The 19,450-nt window shown below is 52.6% G+C and overlaps 1 protein-coding gene across 1 annotated transcript; it reads right to left on the reverse strand.

Annotated features, from left to right (window-relative positions):
* Window positions 1–6,470: 6,470 nt before the first annotated feature.
* Window positions 6,471–8,886, reverse strand: SP9 (Sp9 transcription factor). Its single transcript, XM_052792648.1, has 2 exons — window positions 8,786–8,886; window positions 6,471–7,973 (listed from the first exon to the last, which is right to left on the reverse strand). The coding sequence occupies exons 1-2, from the start codon at window positions 8,804–8,806 to the stop codon at window positions 6,618–6,620; spliced, it is 1,377 nt and encodes a 458-aa protein (XP_052648608.1). The 5' UTR covers window positions 8,807–8,886; the 3' UTR covers window positions 6,471–6,617.
* Window positions 8,887–19,450: the final 10,564 nt, after the last annotated feature.

The raw sequence follows: 19,450 nt of genomic DNA on the forward strand, positions 1-19,450 counted from the left end.
CAAAGGAAATGCTTCTCTGCCACTTCAGGGTGGCACATGGAAGCACACTGGTTAGCGGACAGGTGAAAAGGCGTCACCGTACTCGGTATTCTGGCAAGCAACTTTCTTCCCCTCCTCACTCAGAGGGCAAATGGGACTATCTTTTATTACTGGTCCACTTCTGCTTCTTAAAACGGTCACTCAGAAGTTTTTCAGTATCACACAGGGTATAATACATAGTGGAAGTGACCTGGCTTATCTTTTAAGTGCATGTGAATGAGTTTGAAAGGGTGAGCCATTAAGGGATGTCACCTTCTTCCTTTAAATGCGCTTGCATTAGGTTGCTCCAGGCGTTCTTGCTTAAGTAGCTGGGAGTTAAAGGGCGTGCACAATTCAGTAGAGTCAGGCCCTGTGTTAATGTGTATGTGGAAGCTCTGATTTAGAAAGAACGGGAGGAGCCTGCCAAAATGCCCATACAAACAATCTAGACAAAACCTCTCGTGAAGAATTTTTTATCCCTCTGTGTAAGAGAGGCCAGAGTAATGTGCCAGGGCAAAAGGCATATTCTGGTAGAACGTTTTCATGTCACGAGGATATGAGGAATAACCAGTAAGTACTGGAAGGTGCCTCTACTCCAAAGAAGGGTCTCTTGCTTACAGGTCGGTCTGATCGTTGTGCGCGCGGCACAGGAATCTGCCAGCTGCAATGAACTGAGCTCTACCCGAAGAAGGAAGGACAGCTCGACATCTACAGTTCTAGGCATTTTTGTGCGCTCTGCGTTTTACTCGTTTGCACGTAGTTTGCTGTATGCTATGTACATCTTGCCCTTTCGCACAGGAAAAGACTGGCACATGGGATGGGTTCATTGTGACGGATGGCCATTGTGAATGAAAATTAAAGCAGAAGAATAATGACATTTTGGATGCATCTGTCTCAAAGACTACCCGTTGAAGAGCTTTGAAACAAAACGCCCATCCTTGCGAGACCTTTCCTGCTTTCGGTGCTGCCCTGACAGCCTTGGGGAAGGTCGGTGCAGCGTCGGAGGAGGCGGCTCCCTGCTCTGGGTACTCCCCTTCGGACAGTTTGTGCCACCTTACCGGTACGAGGCGCCGTCCTCAGCGTCCGACACGGCGGCCCTGGAAGGGGTGGGCCTCCTTCACCACCTCGGGCCTGACAGCCTTGCGCCGGGAAAAGCCGGTGGGTTCAAAACCCGGTTAAAAGAAGAAGGGGAAGGGTCGCTGGGCGACGTTTCGGCGGCTTTCCCGGCCCAAGCTGCGGGACGCCGGTGAGAGCCCTCACGGCGTCCCCTGCGGAGTAGCGCCGTCGCCCGGGGCGGCTCGGCGGGCCGCGGCCCCGCCCCGCCCCCTGCCCGGCAGGGCACCCCGCCCCGGGCCGCCGCCGCCGCCCCGGGCCCTCAGCGCGGCTGCGAGGCTGAGCGCGCCGGGGCCCTGTAGGAGGTGCTGTCGGTTCACAGATGACGGTGAGAGCATCTTTTTTTGATTATTTTTTTTCTTTTCACTTAAAAGACGCGGAATAGGGTTAACCCTTTGCCGCACGGCGGGGCTGGGCGGCCGGGGACGGCGGCGCCGTGAGGTGGCTCCCTCAGCCTGGCGGGGAGGGAACGGGGCCCGGCGGCGCAGCCCTCCGCCGGGGTCGGAGCTCCCCGGGACCGGAGCGGGAGAAGTTGGGGCCGAGGGAGGGCCGGCGGCCCCGGGCGGGCGGATCTGACGAGGGCCGCTCTCCTGCCGCCTGGCCCCGGCGGGCCGGGGCAGGGGCTCGGCCCCGCGCTGAGGGCGGCGGCGGCGGGACGGGGCGGGCTCCCGCTCCCGCCGGCTCCGTCGAGCGGCCCTCGGGGCGGCCAGGGCTTCGCCTGGAGGTGGGCGGCGGAGAGCCTCCGTCCTCGGGCGAGGGGGCTCCCGGGCCGCCCTTCAGCTCTGCGGCACCGACCGTTTAACACTAGCGCTGAACCGTAAACGATTACTGTTCCGAAAGTAAATAAACAGGTGACTTACAGATCAGGTTCCTGCTTGGATCGTTACAATAAATACCCCTAAAGGAAGCTCTCTATTTATGTTGTCATTGATTAATTCCCGCTACCTCATTTGATTTCGATTTAGAACGATTTGATTCTAATTTAATTAGCATGTAATTTGGATGTACATAATTACTGTAATTATGACATTCAGGTAAGGCAGCTTTAGGCTGAAAGGCAATTTCAAATTTTCTAGCAACCTACTTTGTACTAGGAAACGGACAAGGACTTCGCGCCCTGCCATCCAAGTAGCAATTAGCACATCGCGGAAATAGGCACTGCCGCCGGTTTGTGTTAAAACAGCGGCGCGAAGGCGGCGGCGGTGCCTCGCCCGGTGCCCGCCGCCGGGTGCCTGCCGCCGGGAGCCGCGCCCGGCCCCCCCGGACGGCCGCAGGTGCGGGGCCGGCCCACAGAGCCGCGGACTGGGCGGGGAGCGGTGACCCACCCCCGGCCGGGGCGCCGGCATTACTTGGTAAGGGCTCGCCCGCCCGCCCCCTCCCTCCTTCCCTCCCTCCTTCCCTCAGGGGACGGCCCCGGAGGAGCCGCAGAGGCGAGCCGGCCGCCCCGCCGCGCCGCCGTCTCCCCTCAGGTGGGTGCGCGCGCGCCCCTCCCGTCTCCCACAGAAGTCCCCGGGCGCCCGCCTCCCGCCGCCGGCTTCTCGCCGCGGCCCGGCCCGGCCCGGCCCGCGCAGCGCCGCCGCCCCCGCGGCGGGCCCCGGCCGCGCCCCCGAGCCCGCCGCCGGCCGGCCGCGGGAGCGCGGGGCGGCGCGCGCCTCTAGGTGGCGCCCGGGAGCCGCCGTGCGGCCCCGGCCCGGGGCACCGCCAGGCGCGATCGCAAATCCCCGGGTTCGGGCTTTTTTTTTTTTTTTTTAATGTGTTAAGAATGTTATTCCTTGAGGAAATTTGAGGCTAAATTATTCCGACTTAAAATAAACACTTAGTGCACCAATTACCCAAAGGGGCGGGCTTTCCGTGAGATTCCCCTCATCTGCGTTTTGGAAGGGTGGGAGAGGATCTTGGCGAACAGATAATGGCTGCAAATAAATTACAGCTCCCGCAGATAAAGTTTCCATTTGAATTGAAAGACGCAATTAAGAAACTGTCCGGGCACCGGATCGGGTGTTTATCTATTATCTCATTAGAACGAAACCATTAATGCTGCCTTTTAAGTGTAAAACGAGCCGTTGGGGCTGTAATTCCCGGCGGGGGGCAGGGGACACGCTTCCTGCGAACCGGGGCCCCGGCGATCGAATGGCATTTACCGAATAATTTCTGCTGGCATTTTACCTTTTCCCGTGGGCTGGCGGGTGCTGTCGCCGGCTGGTCCTTAGCCGCCTTTTAGGGGGCTCGAGGAGCCGGCGCGAAGCTGCGGTCCGCGAGGTGTGGGAAGGGGAAGCGATTGCTCCAGCGAGCTGCCAAGGGGAGCTCGGCTCGCGGGCAAGCCCGGGGCGAGCGGGGCCAAGGCGGCGGGGAGCCCGGCTCTCCCCTCCGCCTCCCTGCCCGCCGGAGCACGGGAGAGCATCTCTCTCTTGCCCGGTGCTTTCCTGCTCCCGGGTTGGCGTCTTCGCCCTAAAGAGGTGCCGCTGAACTACGGATTCAAAGAGTGAAATCAGATTTATTTTTCGGTTCTCGCACCGCCTGTCCTTTAGTTTTTCTTTGTGTAAAAGTTCCCCAGACCATGTAATTATCGCCAACACGTACGAAAGAATGGTGTCATTTATTTTTAAAAAGGTGACATGCTTTCTATTTTCCTGATTAAACGAACCGGCTCTGCGGCCCAGAGCTGCTCCCTTCGTCGTTTCTGGGGAGTCTGGAAGTGATGGACGTTTTCTGACCCGAAGGGGCAAAGGCAATGCAAAGAGGTCCTTGATCATTGAGCTGAGAATTGTAACCCCGGCCTGCCAGAAACTGGACCTGGATGGTTTCCCTTTGATGTGTTTTATTATAAATCGAAAACAAAGCTGACTTCTGCCCAGCACCCCGCGCGGGTGCATTCCTGCGCAACCCCAACACTACCCGGCAGGGAGGGGAGCCGCGTCCCGCCGCCCAGCCCGCTGTTTATTTTACCTCTGCCCGAGCACGTCCCCCCTCGCCCGCTCCCCTCGTCCGCCCTCCCCTCCCTTCCCTTCCCGTCCCGTCCCGTCCCGTTCCTTCCCTCCCCTGCCCGCCGGGAAACCTGCCGGCACCCAGCCGCCGGCGGGGCGGGGGCGGGAGACAAGGGACCTCGCCGGGATGCTTTCGGCCAGCAAAATTCCGCAGCGGCTCTCGGGGAGGGTGCTCTCGGCAGCCGGACGCGAGGTGCATCTCCCGGGAGGTTTCCTTTCCCCCCCGCGTCCGCGGAAGGGCCCGCCGGGCTTCCCGCCGCCGCCGCCCCGGGGCAGAGGCGGTGTCGGCGCTGCCCGGTCGCTTTTGTGCGACAGCGGCGCGGAGGAGGTGGGACGCGGTTATTAGTATTCACGGCAGATGTATTTTCTTTAACGCAACGTCTTCATTCCAGTTGGTGGCCGACAGCAGAATCCGTTTCCCGATGTTATTTGCATTCCCTGTTTTATGGAGGATTAAAATATTTGTATTCCTCCAGGCAGACTAAATTAACTTTTTTTTCCTCCCCCCCCCCTTTTTTTTTAATAACACAATTATCTCATTTAACAATTTGCCTTTAAAAAAATACTGTGGCTGTTAGGTTGGTGGTCAGGAGACAAAGGGAGTGAAAATAATTTTCATTTCAATAATTGCCTTCTGGTCAATTTAACTGTGCCTTATTTTGAAAGAGCCTGTCTAAATGAGATTCCTGTCCCAAATGTGTTCCCAGGCCTTAGCCCAGCCTTTAATTATTCCTGAGTTTTTTTTCTTCGGAATAAGACGCTGCACTGAGTAATCACAAAGAAGTCAGAGAGCATCCTTGAACCTTTTCAATAGCAGAGCCACTGATATTCAAATAACATGCAAGGACCATTTGACTGCATGGGGACATAAGCATTTCCAATTCAGTATTTGCATAGATCAACTGTCTTTGAAAAGGAAAGGAGCAGTTGTCTTCCATAACATTAAAAAGCCTAGTTATCAAATCAAGTGCTTAGTTTGGGGCTTTTAAAACGTTTACATTTTATCTCAGGTTGCCCTTTACCGTTTGACATGCAAATTTGGTGCAGTTAATTTGGACAATTAAAAGGATCTTCAAGGGAGCTTTGTCACCGAGAATATTCGGAGTTTTCCCCGTGGACCAGCTGAGATAAAGTTGGCCAGAACAAATGATGTCTAGGAGATTAATTAGATATTTGATAAGACATGAATCCCTAATAAGGGAATACAAGGCACAGGGGGCTGCTGTGTGCTCTAAGTCAAAATTAATAACATTTAACAAGATTTTCATTTAGGCATGAAATGTCTTTTCCGGAGTATTGACTCTAGCGATTTATTCCCCCGAGATCACCTCCCAACCTAGGCAGCCTTGTGGCGCTAAAGGCTTTTTAAATTAAATAAATAGTTCCTCAGCACAGTGTGCTTTCACGCAGGTTTGGGGCTGGTTTTGCCAAAGGCGCTTAGGGCTCGGCGTGGTGCCCGGCTGGCATAGCAGGGCTCGGACTCGGTTTAAATTTGTTGGGTTGGTTTGTCGGGGTTTTTTTTTGGTTTTGGGGGTTTTTTGGGTTTTTTTTTTTTTTAAATAAACCAAAACTAAGGCGGCTTGAAAAGAGCGACCGGAGCACTTCAGTGCGCCTGGCTCGGGGGCTGGTTCCTTCCCCTCCCGGCCATCAATGCCCGCTGTATTTTTAATCACAGTCCCTGTAAGGAGGACGGGAGGGGGGCAAGGGCTCCCACTAAAAACCTGACCCCTGCAAGTGCTGGGCAGGGGGAAGGAGGGGGCATGAAGAAGAACAAACCCGCGAGTATGTTGTTCAGAGTCCTTTAATAATACCAAAATGAAAATATGTCAAGATTTTTTTCCATACAGATAAACGCATTTAATTTCTTTAAGAGACCTTAACTTACGTGTGTTTGAGTGAAATGTTAACTCAACATTTTAAATATCTTTTACATATATACTGACTTCCACAAAGTGCATCAGAAATTTAAAATAAAAAAAAAAAAACAAAACAAACCAACCCCCAAAACATCCCTGAATTTCAGGAATTCACCAATTTAAGGAAAAAAAAAAAAAAAAAAAAGAAATCCCCAAGCCCCCTATCGGATCAACATTTACAAGAAAAATAAGCGAACACGATCTGGTTTTTTTTTTTCTTTTTTTTTCTTTTTTGAACCCTATTTGTACAGATGTTTATGAGATACAGAGGAACCGTCTCAGACTTGCAGCGTGACGTCTCACCTTAAGCCTCTCTTAGGATGCTTTCCTTCCCACAGGAAGAGAGGAGAAGAGAAGAAGGAAACGGAAGAAAGTGTCACTCGGTACCTACCGGCCGGCCGGGTGGGACGGGACAGGGACGGGACGGCGCGGGTCGGGGCCCGCGCCTCTCCGGCCCCGCCACCCGCCCGCCCGCCCCCGGGCGCCGTCCGCGGCGGGGCGGCTCGCGTCCCCCCGGCCGGCGCAGGGCAGAGTCCGGGCGGCTCCCGGGGGCTCCCCGGCGGCGCGGGGCCGGGCGGCGCTGCCCCTAGGAGTCGCCGGGCCCCGCGGTAGGTTCCTTGCCCGGTCCGCGGGCGGCGGCGCCCACCCCCTCGTGCAGGATGAGGTCGGGGGACTCGGAGCGCGGCGTCTCCAGGTTGCTGGCGTCCGTGTCGCTGTCGCTGCCCTTTTTGCCGCCGCCACCCCCGTTGTGCGTTTTGATGTGTTTGCTCAGGTGGTCGCTGCGCATGAAGCGCTTGTTGCAGACGGGGCAGGCGAAGCGCTTCTCGCCCGTGTGAGTCCGCAGGTGCCGCTGCAGCTCGTCGGAGCGGGTGAAGCGCTTGCCGCAGAAGAGCCAGTTGCAGACGAAGGGCCGCTCGCCCGTGTGCCAGCGCAGGTGCGCCTTCAGGTGCGAGGTCTTGCCGTACACCTTGCCGCAGCCGGGGATGTGGCAGCTGTGCAGCCCCTTGCGCCGCAGGCTGGCCCCCGCGGGCCCCAGCCGCTCGGCCTCCTGGCAGTTGGGGCAGTCGCAGGTGGCGCGGCCCGAGTAGCGGCGGGCAGAGCGGGCCGAGCCGCCCCCGGCGGCGGCGGCGGCGGCGCCCGAGATCATGGCGCTGGCCGCCGCCACCGCCGCGCTGGAGTCCGTGTAGGAGGGCAGCACGGGCTTGAAGCCCTCCTGGGTGAGCAGGTGCTGGCTGGTGGAGAGCAGGTGCGAGGCGGCCGTGGAGCCCAGGCCGGTGGAGCTGAAGGCGGAGTGGGTGAGGGAGCTGAAGTCGGGGTTGTAGGTGCCCAGCTGGGAGTGCAGCGAGGCCTGGGGGGCGCCCGAGTGCAGCGAGCTCTGCAGCCCCCCCGCCGGGTTCTGCACCTCCAGCCAGGAGCCCGGGTTGGTGTGCACGTCCCACCAGGAGGAGGCCGCCCCGTTGGCCACCTCGCCCGCCGAGAGCGTGGAGTGGAAGCCCGACTTGTACCAGGACTCGTAGGGGTGCGCCATGCCCACCCGCGGGTAGAGGCTCTCGGCCGCCGAGCTGTGCACTTTGGAGATGAAGGCCGACTGCCCGCCGGGCTCCTGCGGGGACACGCCCGCCGCCGCCGCCGAGTTGGAGAAGAGGCCGCCGTAGTCGCTGCTGAAGGCCGACGAGGTGGGCGAGGTGGAGGCCAGGCAGAAGGCGCTGTTGGCGGTGCCCGTGCCGCTGGCCAGTCCGCTGGAGCCCCTGCTCGTGGCCACCGTGAAGCCCGAGAGGCTAGAGCCCAGGTTGCAGCTGGAGGTGGAGCGTTTCCAGGGGTGGAAGCCCCCTTTGGCGAAGGCGCTCGACTCGGGCAGGGTGGTCAGGGGGCTGGTGTTGCCGATCTTGTTGCAGGTGGCGGCCAGCATGGCCAGGGGAGTCGTTCCAAATCTCGGCTCTTCCTGCGGGAGAGACAAAGCCGGCCCGTCAGTCTCACCCCTGCCGCCTCGCCGGGCTCCCGCGGGGACGCGGCGGCGCGGGTGGAACCGCGGCGCGGCGAGCGGCACCGCGGAAAAGTTTTCGCTGATGTCGGAGGAAGGCTCCGGCCCTGCCCCGCTCGGCACAGCTCGTTTTCCGCCGGGGGCCGGTCTCGGCGCCCGAGGGGTTCACGTCGGAAGCAGATCCCGGCGGGGACGAGGGACACGCGTGTTCCGAGAGGGTGGCTCGGCTCGGGACGCCCCGCGCAGCGCCGGGCCGCTCGAACCTACCGCCGTTAAACCAAAAATCCCGTGGGAACGAAATGCGGTATCTCCTCGAGCCACCGTGCAGGAGCGGCGGAAAAGCGAGATGGCAGGAAGGCAAACGGGGTGCGGAGCCTCCGACCGGCGCCACTCGCAAAGCCGAGCTAGCAAAAATCTTTGGAAATTTACCGCAGCACTGCGAGTTTAAAAAAAAAAAAATAAAAAAAATCAGAAAACAAAAGAAAGCACAAGCTCTCCGCTCTCCGGCCAAGCGAGTTTCCAGCCCAAACTCTTGGCGAACGACCCGATGGGGAACCCGCAGCGAAATCCCCCGAGGCGGGCCGGGGTTACCTCTCGCCCGCGGGTCAGGGCGATCTGCGCCCGGGGCAGCCGCAACGCGGCGGCAGCAACAGTTTTTTGTGGTGGTTTTTTTGTTGTTGTTGTTTTTTTGGTTTGGTTTTTTTTTTTCTCCCCCCAGAGGGCGGCGAAGCCGCCGCCGAGAAGCCGCGAGGAAGGGCGCGGTGCCGACTTACCCCGAGGATAGACGTAGCCATAGCACGTCCCTGGGCTGGGCGGTGGGGCGGAGGGGGACGGCGCTCGGTGTGCGCCCCGCGCTGCCCGGCGGCACTAAGGACACTCCGGCGCGGCGGGGCTAAACTCTGCCTAAGTGCGGGCAGCGCCCGCTTTGAAGTACCGCTGGCGGCGGCGCTCGCCCAATGAGGGCGCGGGCGGAGCGGGCCGGAGCGGGCCGGCAGCCAATCAGGCTGCGCGGAGGTGCCGGCGCCGGGGCTCGGGGCGCGTGCCAGTCAGTCAGCGCGCGGGGAGAAAACTCCCCGCTCCGGACTGCGGCGATGGCGCTGCAATTAACTGCGACCCCCCCCCGGCCGCCCGCCGGGTTGTGACTCCCGCCGGCAGACGCCGGGAGTCGTGCGGCCGGGGTGACGCCGCCCCGGCACCGGCTGGCCGCGGGGGAAGCGGGGAGAGCCGCAGAGGGCAGGAGTCGAGAGCGGGGGTCAGCGCCGGCGGAGGGCCGGGGTCGCGCCTGACGCCGCTCCGCCGCCGCCTGCAAACTGTGCGGGAGGCGTTAGATTCCCCAGCTGCTCGCTCGGTCACCTGCGATCCTCGCGTCCAGTAAACCATACCTGCACTGCTTCCATTCAACAGGCCCTCGGCTTCCTTTACAGGCCCTCGGGCAGCTCTGCCGTGCCGGATACAAATAGCCTGACAGCGCCTAATGACGTTTTATGAGAACACGCTCATTTTTTGGTTTTGCTTTGCTAAATACTTGACGCGATCCCGGGCACAACGTATTTCTGTCTTACTTTCGCTGCAAAAGGAGCAGAGGAGGCTTTTGAGTTACGCAAAGCGCCCAAACCCCCAAAGGCAGGGAACAGACAGGCATGCCCTTGCTCTGGTACCGGGGCGGGAGGGGGGACGAGGGGCGTATGGCATCCTGTCGCTTAAGAGAGGGGATTTTATTTTGCAGAGCAGTCCCCGGCAAAATACTCTGAAAGTCAAATCCGCAGCCTGCAGCACGTTTTTCAAGCCCGTGGAAACAGTGCTGCTAATGGCAGAAGGCTTGCTCCCTCCTAGCAGGGCTAGGGCGCTGCTGGAATAAGCCTCCCCAGCACTTGCCTGTGGCCTCTGCGCTGTGCACACTCCACGCGCCCCAGTGAGCGACAGAGACTTTACCTGCTCTCTGCATGTGCGAAATGTAAGTCCAAGCCTCGGCTCCTCAATGTCTTGCAAGCTAGTCCCTTTGATCTGTAATTATCGGAGGCTTCATAAGTAATTGGCTAGAACTTGCCCGCGCTGTGTCCGCGGAAGATCAGTGGGCGTGCAACTTTTCATCATTGCCATCGTCTCTGTGAGGCTGGGAAGAGGAGCTTTTCCCTCCGCTTCTGCCGTCCCCAGTGCAGCTGGGTACAGTTCTGAACCAGAAAATACGAGTGCGTTCAAGCAACGCCGGGTGCCTGCTCTGCTTTTGAGTCAGTATTTCCTTCTCCTCGGTGCCGCCTCAGCCATCCGGTGTAAAACCTCCTAGCAGATGCAAAATAGGCAGCGCTGAGGAGCAAGATGGAGAAACCGCGAATTTGAGAGGATTTCCCTTTTCTTTACTTGTTCTGATATATTTTGTTCCCGTCCTTAAATAAGGCGGGCATTGCGTTTTGTTGCACATTGTGTTATGCAATCTGCAGGACGCCTGCCACGCTAGGAAAGGATGTCCCTGGAGATTGTCTTTTATTTAAACGTCTAAGGCTATTTTCAAAGGGCGCTCGCCTTTTTGTCGCCGCGTATTACACAGAGTCGGGGCAGTAGGAAGGAAATACTGTTCTGCGCTTAATTCTTTCCACATTGACTCGCAGCCAGCGCGGGGGTCCGGGGAGTGCGCTGCAAACCCTGTTTCTCCGAAAGGTCTGCCTGGCGCAGATCATAAGCGGCGGCTTTACCCGGGGGGGCTGTAGCTCTCGACGGGTGGAGGCGATTGAAAAGCGGTGGCGGGGGGGGAGCGGCGTAACCCCCGCGGGCGAGGCGAGGAGTCCGACAGGGGCACCCGGGAGCAATCGCCCAACAGGTGACTCCTTCCTTCCTTCCCTCCTTCCTTCCTTCCTTCCTTCCCTGCTTCCTTCCTTCCTTCCCTCCTTCCTTCCTCCGGGGGGAACCCGCTCCTTCCCAGGAGCCTGCCGAGGTGGTCGCCAAGTGGCAGCGAGGCGCTTCTGGCCAACCCCGGGGCGGCGGGGACGGGGGGGTGGGGGGGGAGAGGGTCTTTCCCCTCTCCTTGGGGAAAGTCATAAATAAAATGAGGCTGGAAGGCAGCTCGAGAGCGTGACGTTTAAAAATGCTGCCTCTGCATCAGCGAGTAAAGGCATCCGCTGCCCGCTTGCGCTCCCACAGCAAAGTGAGGTTTGTGTTGTGCCTGAAGGCAGCCGGGTGGCTCTGCCTGCCTTACATCTATCTCCTCGCCCCCTTTGTAATCGGAAAAGTAACTAAAATCCGCAGGAGCGAGGCGGGCGGCGGAGAGGCTGAGCGAATGGCGGCGGAAGGGGGAACGCTGCTAAAATCTTGAGGGGGTCAAGTATTTTCTGACAGATTTTTCCGTACTCCAAAAAATCGAGTTTTTAAACAAAGATCAATGTGTTATGCTAAAGTGTCGAGCTGACTGTTAAAACATTTGGGGGGATAATGACAATGTAACAAAGGCCTGGTTTGGAGTGAATCATCACCCTTTTAAAAGTTAAAGCAATTTTCAGGAGAATAGCTTTCAGCAAACGCTTTACATTATTCAAAACGGCCAAATAATGCTCTATTATAGCGCCTGAATGCTGCCAGTCAGCCCATAAGTGCAATTTGTGCAAAGGCTCGGTGCCTTATCTCCACTTCTTTATAAAGAGGTGAATATAAAACAATTTCTTCCAAACCCAGACAGAGAGCACGAAAATTGCTTCCCTTTCTGCAATCAGGGCAATTTAACTGGAGTGCAATTAGCACTATTAAATGTCGATTCTGCATAAACAAATCTGACTAAGAAGCGAAAGTGGGGTGAGAACCTCATATAAACTGAAACTGATTTTTTAAAATTATGTATCCGGGTCCTTTACAATTGATCCGTGACGTTTTCATCTCGGAATATATTTACATCATAAATACATTACGGTTAAATCAACATAAATCTTAAAGAAAAAAAAATTCTCGGTATGAATACTAATAAAGAAGAATAGCCTAATTAAATGCAACAGTTCACTTCCTTTGAACAATATTGTTTCCCATCTTCCCTTTACGCGTGTCTTTTGATCTGTGCAACTACTAAAGTTGCTGTCCTTAGGAGGTAAAGCTGGGAAACAATTCGTTCATTAAAGCTGATTGGGAGGCTCCTGGGTTCATATTCAAGAGCGTCAGATGAAATGGCTCTTCTGTTCAAACAGAGCTCTGGGAAAGAGCTGCCAAATATTTTCCAAATAAATCGATTTAACAGCAGTTAAATGTAAGGTTGCTGTACAATTTCCCCTGAATCCTAGGAGGGACACGGAGTTTTACGCGTGGATGTTGCGGGTGGGAAAGGGGCAAAGCCTTCCAAGTTCAAGAGAAGCAGCCTCATTTTCTGCCAAGCAGAAGGGACCTGGGCAGGAAACAGGCAAACTGCTCATCGCCGAGATAAAGAATTGCGTCCTGCCAGATTTTTTTTAATTTTTTTTTTTTTTAGCAACAGGACTTCCGTGCGAGCCCCCCTCCCCCCTCTCTCTCGATTACACTTTTCATTTACGTGATCTGGAAACCACCATTGATTATCAGAGCAACGCAGAGGGGGACCTGGTGATAAATTAATAACTTGAGTTAAGAAAAGGCTTCCCCACTATTCTGCCCAAAGAGTCGGTATTGAAAGGGGGAAGGATGGAGAGAGAGAGTGTTAAAATACAGACCTCGGTGCCTGTTGAGTCCACTGAATTCTTTCTGCTGTGGAGTTTTTCATTTGTGGGTAAAGATGAAGTGCAGCTTTTGATTAGAAGGAAATCTTTTATAGTTAATAAAAAGGGAATGAGCACGGGGATCAAACAGATGATGGAAATTAAGTGGAAATTATGGCACTCTCCAGCAATTTCTGCCTGAGCTTCCACGCGGGGTTCGTTACATAACGCGCTCCCCGCTCCTCCTGCCCCCCGCACACCGAGCCCCGAGGTGGAGCGCCAGGCTGGGCTTTCCCCGCGTCCCCCGGCTTTAAGGTGACACTGTTTAGGAGCAACAGGGCGGGCGACTCGCGTTACCCTGCCTGTAAAAAAAAGAACCTGCACGGTAGTTTTAGAAAGCCTCTCGGCCACTGAACGCCGTCAAAAGCGGGTCAGTGGAACCAAGTCTCTTCCGCTAAACGTGCCTGGACCGTGTAGTTCAAACCTCCCTCGTTCTGTTTATCTCAGGCGAAGACACGTTAACAGTTCAAGGGAGGGCTAGTGTCAGAGGAAGGAAGGCGACTGCAGCCTGGGTGATGATTTTAATTACTACAATTATTGGAAGATTATTCAACAGCATCATAGATCTGTTTTCTGCCTTGGTAGGAAAGTCTGAGGAACATTGTACGAGGCACCTCGTACGAGGATTTTCTCTCTTGGCTCGCGTGCCTTCCAGTGCTGCTACGATGCACAGGTTAGGCACGACACGCTCGGACCGCAGCAGGTTTGAAATTCAGCCAGAGCTAGCGTTCGTAAAGCTTCCTTCAAGGGAAGGTGTTTCTAAATAGAAGGAGTTTAATTAGTAAGCGGCCGGACCCACGTTGATAGAGCGTGAAACCACCTTTTCGCACAGGTCTCTTGAAGCTCTGATGACTTGGTGCCTGGGTCTGCCTTTTAAGCAGGGGAGCAGTGGCCGCAGGCGTGAGCTGGGCAGTCGCCCGGCGGGTCCCTGCCTGCCCGGCGGGTCCCTGCCTGCCCGGCTCCTCCTCGGCCGCCACGGCTGCTGCCAGCGGGACCGGCCGGCGGCGAAGGTGAGCGGCAGCCCCGGGCGGGGGGACGGGAGGGCAGGCGGCTGCCTCACCGCAGCACCCTCGCAGCAGAAGAGCCCTCGCCCCGCTCCTCTCCGAGCGGCCCCCTTCTGATACCGTCCCGGCTTTTTATACCACGTTTTCAGCCAGGCGTGACTCAGAAGGTTGGTTGTGATTAAGCAAGCTGTCTATCTGCAGATAGAGATATGTGGGAGCGTAATAGGCAGGATGATTGACGTTACAAAGTTCTCTTCGGTCCACGATGACCAATAAATCCTCCCGCAGGCTTCGCCCGTTAATGAATGGCTGGTTGGGAAGAGGAAAATACGCTGGACCCCCCATTCGTATGCTCCCCTCTCCCCCCTCCCCCTGTCCTGGGATTAGGGCGAGGAAGGACTGGGAACCGTTCATTGTGCTCCCTCTGTGTTCTGTAATTACTGGAGCTCGGGCTTAAGGTGAATTTCAGCTCAGATCATGAACCATTTCACGTTCAAATGCAAGCTTGCAGTACTTTCCTAGTGGCAATTAGGAGCCTATTACAAGCCATTAGATTGATCAATGTACCTTAAACAATGTGAATGATTTATATGGCAAAGAAAAAAACCTTCTTACATCCATTGTGCTGTTCCAGCGACCAACCTGGCCCTGTACCTCCATTCATCACAGCTTTAAACAACAAAAGCGATTTATTTAGAAAACTTACAGGCAAAGAAACAGGCTCAATTCCTTCCTCTGGAAGAGTATCCGAGCTTTATCTGTCTTTATTGTCAAGAGATGTAGGCTGGAAGAATTCAGGGATGTGGTGGGAGGAGGGGAGGGCTGGATTTGCTGGTTTCCAAACGGATTAATTCACCTTGTACCTGAAAGAAGGAAACAAAGAGATTCCTGACTGCTTCCTAAACAAGCCCCTAATCTGCTGTGCATATGCAATGCAAGGAGGAAAGCAGTGGCTTACACGTGTGTTCAACAAAGTGTTTGGGGGTAGCTCTTTGTAGCCTTTTAATGACATCATGGACACAGAACCACCAGCCCTGGAAGTTCCAAGGCTGCTATGGAGCAGAGAGTGGGCTGGGACTGGGACGTGCTAGGTGATGGAGGAAGGGGGTACACGCAGCCTTCTTCACCGTGGATGATTAACCATTCTGCAACAAAGAAATGACAAAACATCAGCTGCTATCAAAGCCAGAGCAGCCGTCCTGTAGGCCTTGGCTCTGTCTGCATTTCTCTCCTTTCAGAAGATCCAGGGAACCTCTCATGCCTGGGAAATTCCTCCCAGCTCCTGGCAGCCCCGAAGTGAGGGGCTGGGAGAGGCTGGTGGCTTTGTGCTTGCCAACCGTTTGTTAGGGGTACAGAGATTCAGGTCAGAAGGAATAGGACCATGCTTTACCATTCATTCAATGGACGGCCTCTGTTTCTCGCATTTTCCTTACCTTTTTGCTAACCTTATTCACCTTGCTACTTAGCACTGCAAAATCACTGGCTTCTCTGTAGCTACAAAGTGACTGAATGAATCTTTGGCTTGGTGTTAAACAGTTCTGACATGTTCTGAATTAAAACTCCTAAGAAAAAAGACCACACGCATGAACTAACTAGGCCATTCTTTAAAATGGGACTTTGATGGGACCTGTGTAACCTGTGACAGTGTTTGTTAGAAAAAAGCCCAAAACGTTTGTAAGTCTTAGTTCAGCTGGAAATTTATTTTGAGATATCACACGAAGGAGAATGTTGTTAATTTAAGATCCCAATTATCATTTGTGTTTCAGTGGCAATCTGGTCTACTATTTTCTACATTCTGGTCTCTGGAAATAGCTGCAATGCTGGTCAAAAGTCACCATTTTATCACGTCATTTTCTGCGAGGAGGTAAGCATACAGCACATCAATATCGGTACAAAGAAAAGAAACAAGGGATGGGTGTCAAGTCGCATCAAGAGATACAACCCTTTTGTTACAAAGCGCGGGTACAGCCACTGCAGATCCTGATTTTCCAAGTTGTCCATATGGGGTTGAGACTATTCACTTACTTCTCTAGTTATCAGCTGCTTGCTTTCTTGATAAAAAGGGATTAGTAAAACGCAATGTCTGCCATGTAAACCGAATGATAGGTGCAATAGGAATAAGAGCTGTCCTCCCCCTTCCCTATAGGAGATCCCATAACGAAAGAAGGAATGTTTCTATTGAGTCTGTCACAGACTAAACCCAGTTCTTCCCTTTCTTATAGACCCTACACCATCAAGACCTTAATACATCGAATCAGCAGTGTGTCCTGCTTAGCTTAAACTTGTTCTTTCTCATAGAGGCGACCTGAATAAAAGATGTGGACGCCTCTTTCAAAGGTTTTGTAGAGATTGTCCATTTAGTCACATTGTGCTTTAAAGTCTTTTTTCTTTTCCAGAGCTTTGTATTTGTCACTTTGCCCCAGAGAATTGCTGGGCCAGCCTTCTCAGGACAGGTTCTGGTCTTCCTCTACTTTAAGTATCTCTACAAAAACTGCCTACTTGAAGGGCTTTCTGCAAGCCTTAACCGACACATGTACACCCTTTTGTACAAAAGCAGCCTATGCTTCCTAACATGCTGCTTCAGGCACTTACATTCCATCTGGGTTGCATTGCCCTTTAATTATCAGTCGTCTTATTGTGATCAAGTGAACTTTTACTAATCTCCACATTTATTGTTAAGGTAAATAGATGCTGCTTTTAATCAATATGGAGGGCCACACCAATGCAGTTCGAAGTAACTTAAGTCAACTGTAAAGAGTTCAATGTGTGTATAATTACAGAGGACATCAACTATTCACTTCGGTCTAATTCAGTATCTCTTTAGAGTCAGACGTCTTCCTTTTCCCAGTCCCACTCTCACCTCCTTTGCTCCCCCTTCACCCTGCAAAGCAGGCAAGAGGAATACAGCAGAGGCCAAGCAAGCAGCAGCCCTGCCGAACCTCAGGCTGCTTAGCAGATTGCAACTGCTAGGTGGATATAAGCATACGGCTACAATATAACACCTTCTTCCAACAAAAAAGATTGATTGCATCTTGGCCTTGGTATTAAATGCGCTATTATCAGAAGAAGCTGAAATAATGCATACAGTCACTTTAAAAGAAAGCGGGTTTCCTTTGCGAACATACCTATTATTTCAATAGTACTTGAGAACTATTTCAATAGTGGCCAGGATGTTGCTTACTAAAATACATTTGAATTGAATACGTATATATCGAGGTTTTTTCTTAATTTTAGTTTGAATTAGTCCTGAAGTTCTCATTAAATTTACCATTTGTAAAGGACAGATTAAATGAAAATGGCTTTTAGAAAAATGGAGCTGGAAATTATTTTGGCCTTTCTGACCTGGAAGAGGTGATAATTTGCAGCAGCACTAGATACTGGACATGTCTGACATTTTAGGTATTCCCTCACAGTTTCAGACCTTTGTACATATGAACTCCATCTGGGACAACCCAGCAGTCAACTTTTTGTTACCTTAATGTAAATGAGCAGACTACAGCTGTCTTAAGCAATCTACGCAGACAACACCAATGGAAAATGAAACTCAGGCAAGGGCAATGCTCAGAAAAGAATGTCTATTATCCACAATAATGCTCCTAACATTTTCTAAACAGCTATTACCTGTGTCTGTCCATAATTGTCCTTGTTACAGTAACGGTGCAATCTTTCTTTCAGAACACTTACAGAAATCTCTCTCCACTGACTTTTCCAAATGTAAACAACCTATACAGCATTTTCTAATGTAAAACAAATGTGGTAAGTAGGTCCCACATTAAAGAATCACTTTGACTGGAAGGTCTGAAGTGCTCAAGGGATTTTTGAGTGTGTTAGAAAGTACCACCATTTGCATTCGGTTTCCAAACGCAGTCCCATACGTACATATGAGTGTCAGTAGGACCTATATAGCACATTGTTGCTAAATTTGGATGGTTGCAGAGAACAGATAGCTGACTTTCTCTCTTGCAAAGTGATGTAAAGTAAGCTGTTGTGGATTTTTGTTATCAAACATTTCTCGTGGCTTTTATTGCACATGAACATGACTAATTTTCAGTGTTGATACTAGCAAACTTTTGCCTATTTAGAAAACAACGTGACTACAAAATTCCCAGTTAGAGCAAAACAACTAGAAGCCAACATCTGTATCACCCTGCCCCCCCCATTTGTAATCCTGTTAGATAAACCGTGTTAGTTACTCTCATTAAAATGGGACTCTGTAAACGCAGGCCGTTAAACACCTCAGAAGGATTGAAAGCAGTGAAACAAAATGCGTTTCTAAAATCTCATCTCTGTATTAAGAGATAGGATGTTCACAATTCCTATGCAGTACTTACACAGTGTAACTTGATCCTCCATTATGCAGTTTGGAGGAAATTTCGCAAAGCTCCTAGGTTTGTTCAGCCTGAGACAAGTACCACAAAAATGTATGCTGTTTGTCTGGTTTTTTTGTAAACATGATGGCTGAAAGCATAGGTCTAAGAGGAAGAGGTGGCAGTGTCCTCCAGCTCTTTCATATTATCAATGTACATATATCAGTATGTAAAATCAAGTAGTCAGACCTTTCAGTCATTACACAAGCCGTTATGCGCTGACTTCAACAAAAGCTTTATCTGAGTGAGGACTACTTACTTTGAACAGGAGCATGATGTTGAAGTTAGTGCATGTAGGAACTTGTGCTCGTTCAGAGAATATTTTCTAAAAAATTGTGCAAAACACAATTGCAGGCTTTGGAAAGGTCTGTTGCTGCCTTCTGCAGCATTAACTCCTGGAACCCTGTTTTCCCAGCAGTTGGGAAGGTGCTGATTCCCAGACTGCAGAGACGCGATCCTGCACTTTTCCGGGGACTAGCTGTGGTACCTGCAAAGAGACTAGCCATATCCCGTGAAGCAACAGGAGCGCAGGAACACCTCTTTGTGCCAAAAATGCCGACTGGAAATGCTACAAAATGTGATTTTATTGCCATGTGAGGGAGGGACTCAGCCCATATAACACTGGATGTTCTAGTGATGTGTAAAAAACTGCGGTATCTGGAGTTTTGCAGCTCTGAGACTGAAATTCTACAAACACAAATTATTTGCAGATGGTGTCTTACCTGAGCATGCACACTTACACTTGTGGCTGCATAAAGAGGAGGGAGGGGATCTCTGTAAATAAACTACTTAAGAAGAAAACCAAGTAGTTAAACTAGCAGCTTGGTAGTTTGATTTTCGATTGCCTTTTGTTACAGTATTTTTCAAATAGCTGTTACCATAACAACATAACATATTTTTCTTTTAATTTTTTTTAGCTGTTTGGAAAAAAAAATATTCTTGCCAGAATTCTTCCATAATAGCTTCCATTAACTGCAGTGACTTCTATGGGGGAGGCCAGTGCTGATGTCTCCTGCTGTCACAAGTCACTCACAAATCTAGCAGATGTTTTGTTTGATAAGGCCAATTTGAGCTTTATGAAACATGTTGTAGTTTTTTTCCATCCCCAAAGAGCAAATATCAGTTAGGATGGGATTCAGAACTGATCATTTGCCAGGAGACAAGGCGCTTGATACCTGTCAGCAGACTGTGCCCCACGCTTGACAAACTAGATCAGACTGAACTGCAAAGATTCTTCTTTAACATAGCAATAGTGTGTACCAAACACCAAGAGATAGACCTTAGAGACATATACAACACAACAACAAAAAGAAGGAGAAGGAGGTACAAATCCTTTAGGAGGCCAGTATTTTTTTCCCTATTCT

The sequence above is a fragment of the Harpia harpyja genome, chromosome 7 (assembly GCF_026419915.1).
Source record: "Harpia harpyja isolate bHarHar1 chromosome 7, bHarHar1 primary haplotype, whole genome shotgun sequence".
Taxonomy (NCBI): Eukaryota; Metazoa; Chordata; class Aves; order Accipitriformes; family Accipitridae; genus Harpia; species Harpia harpyja.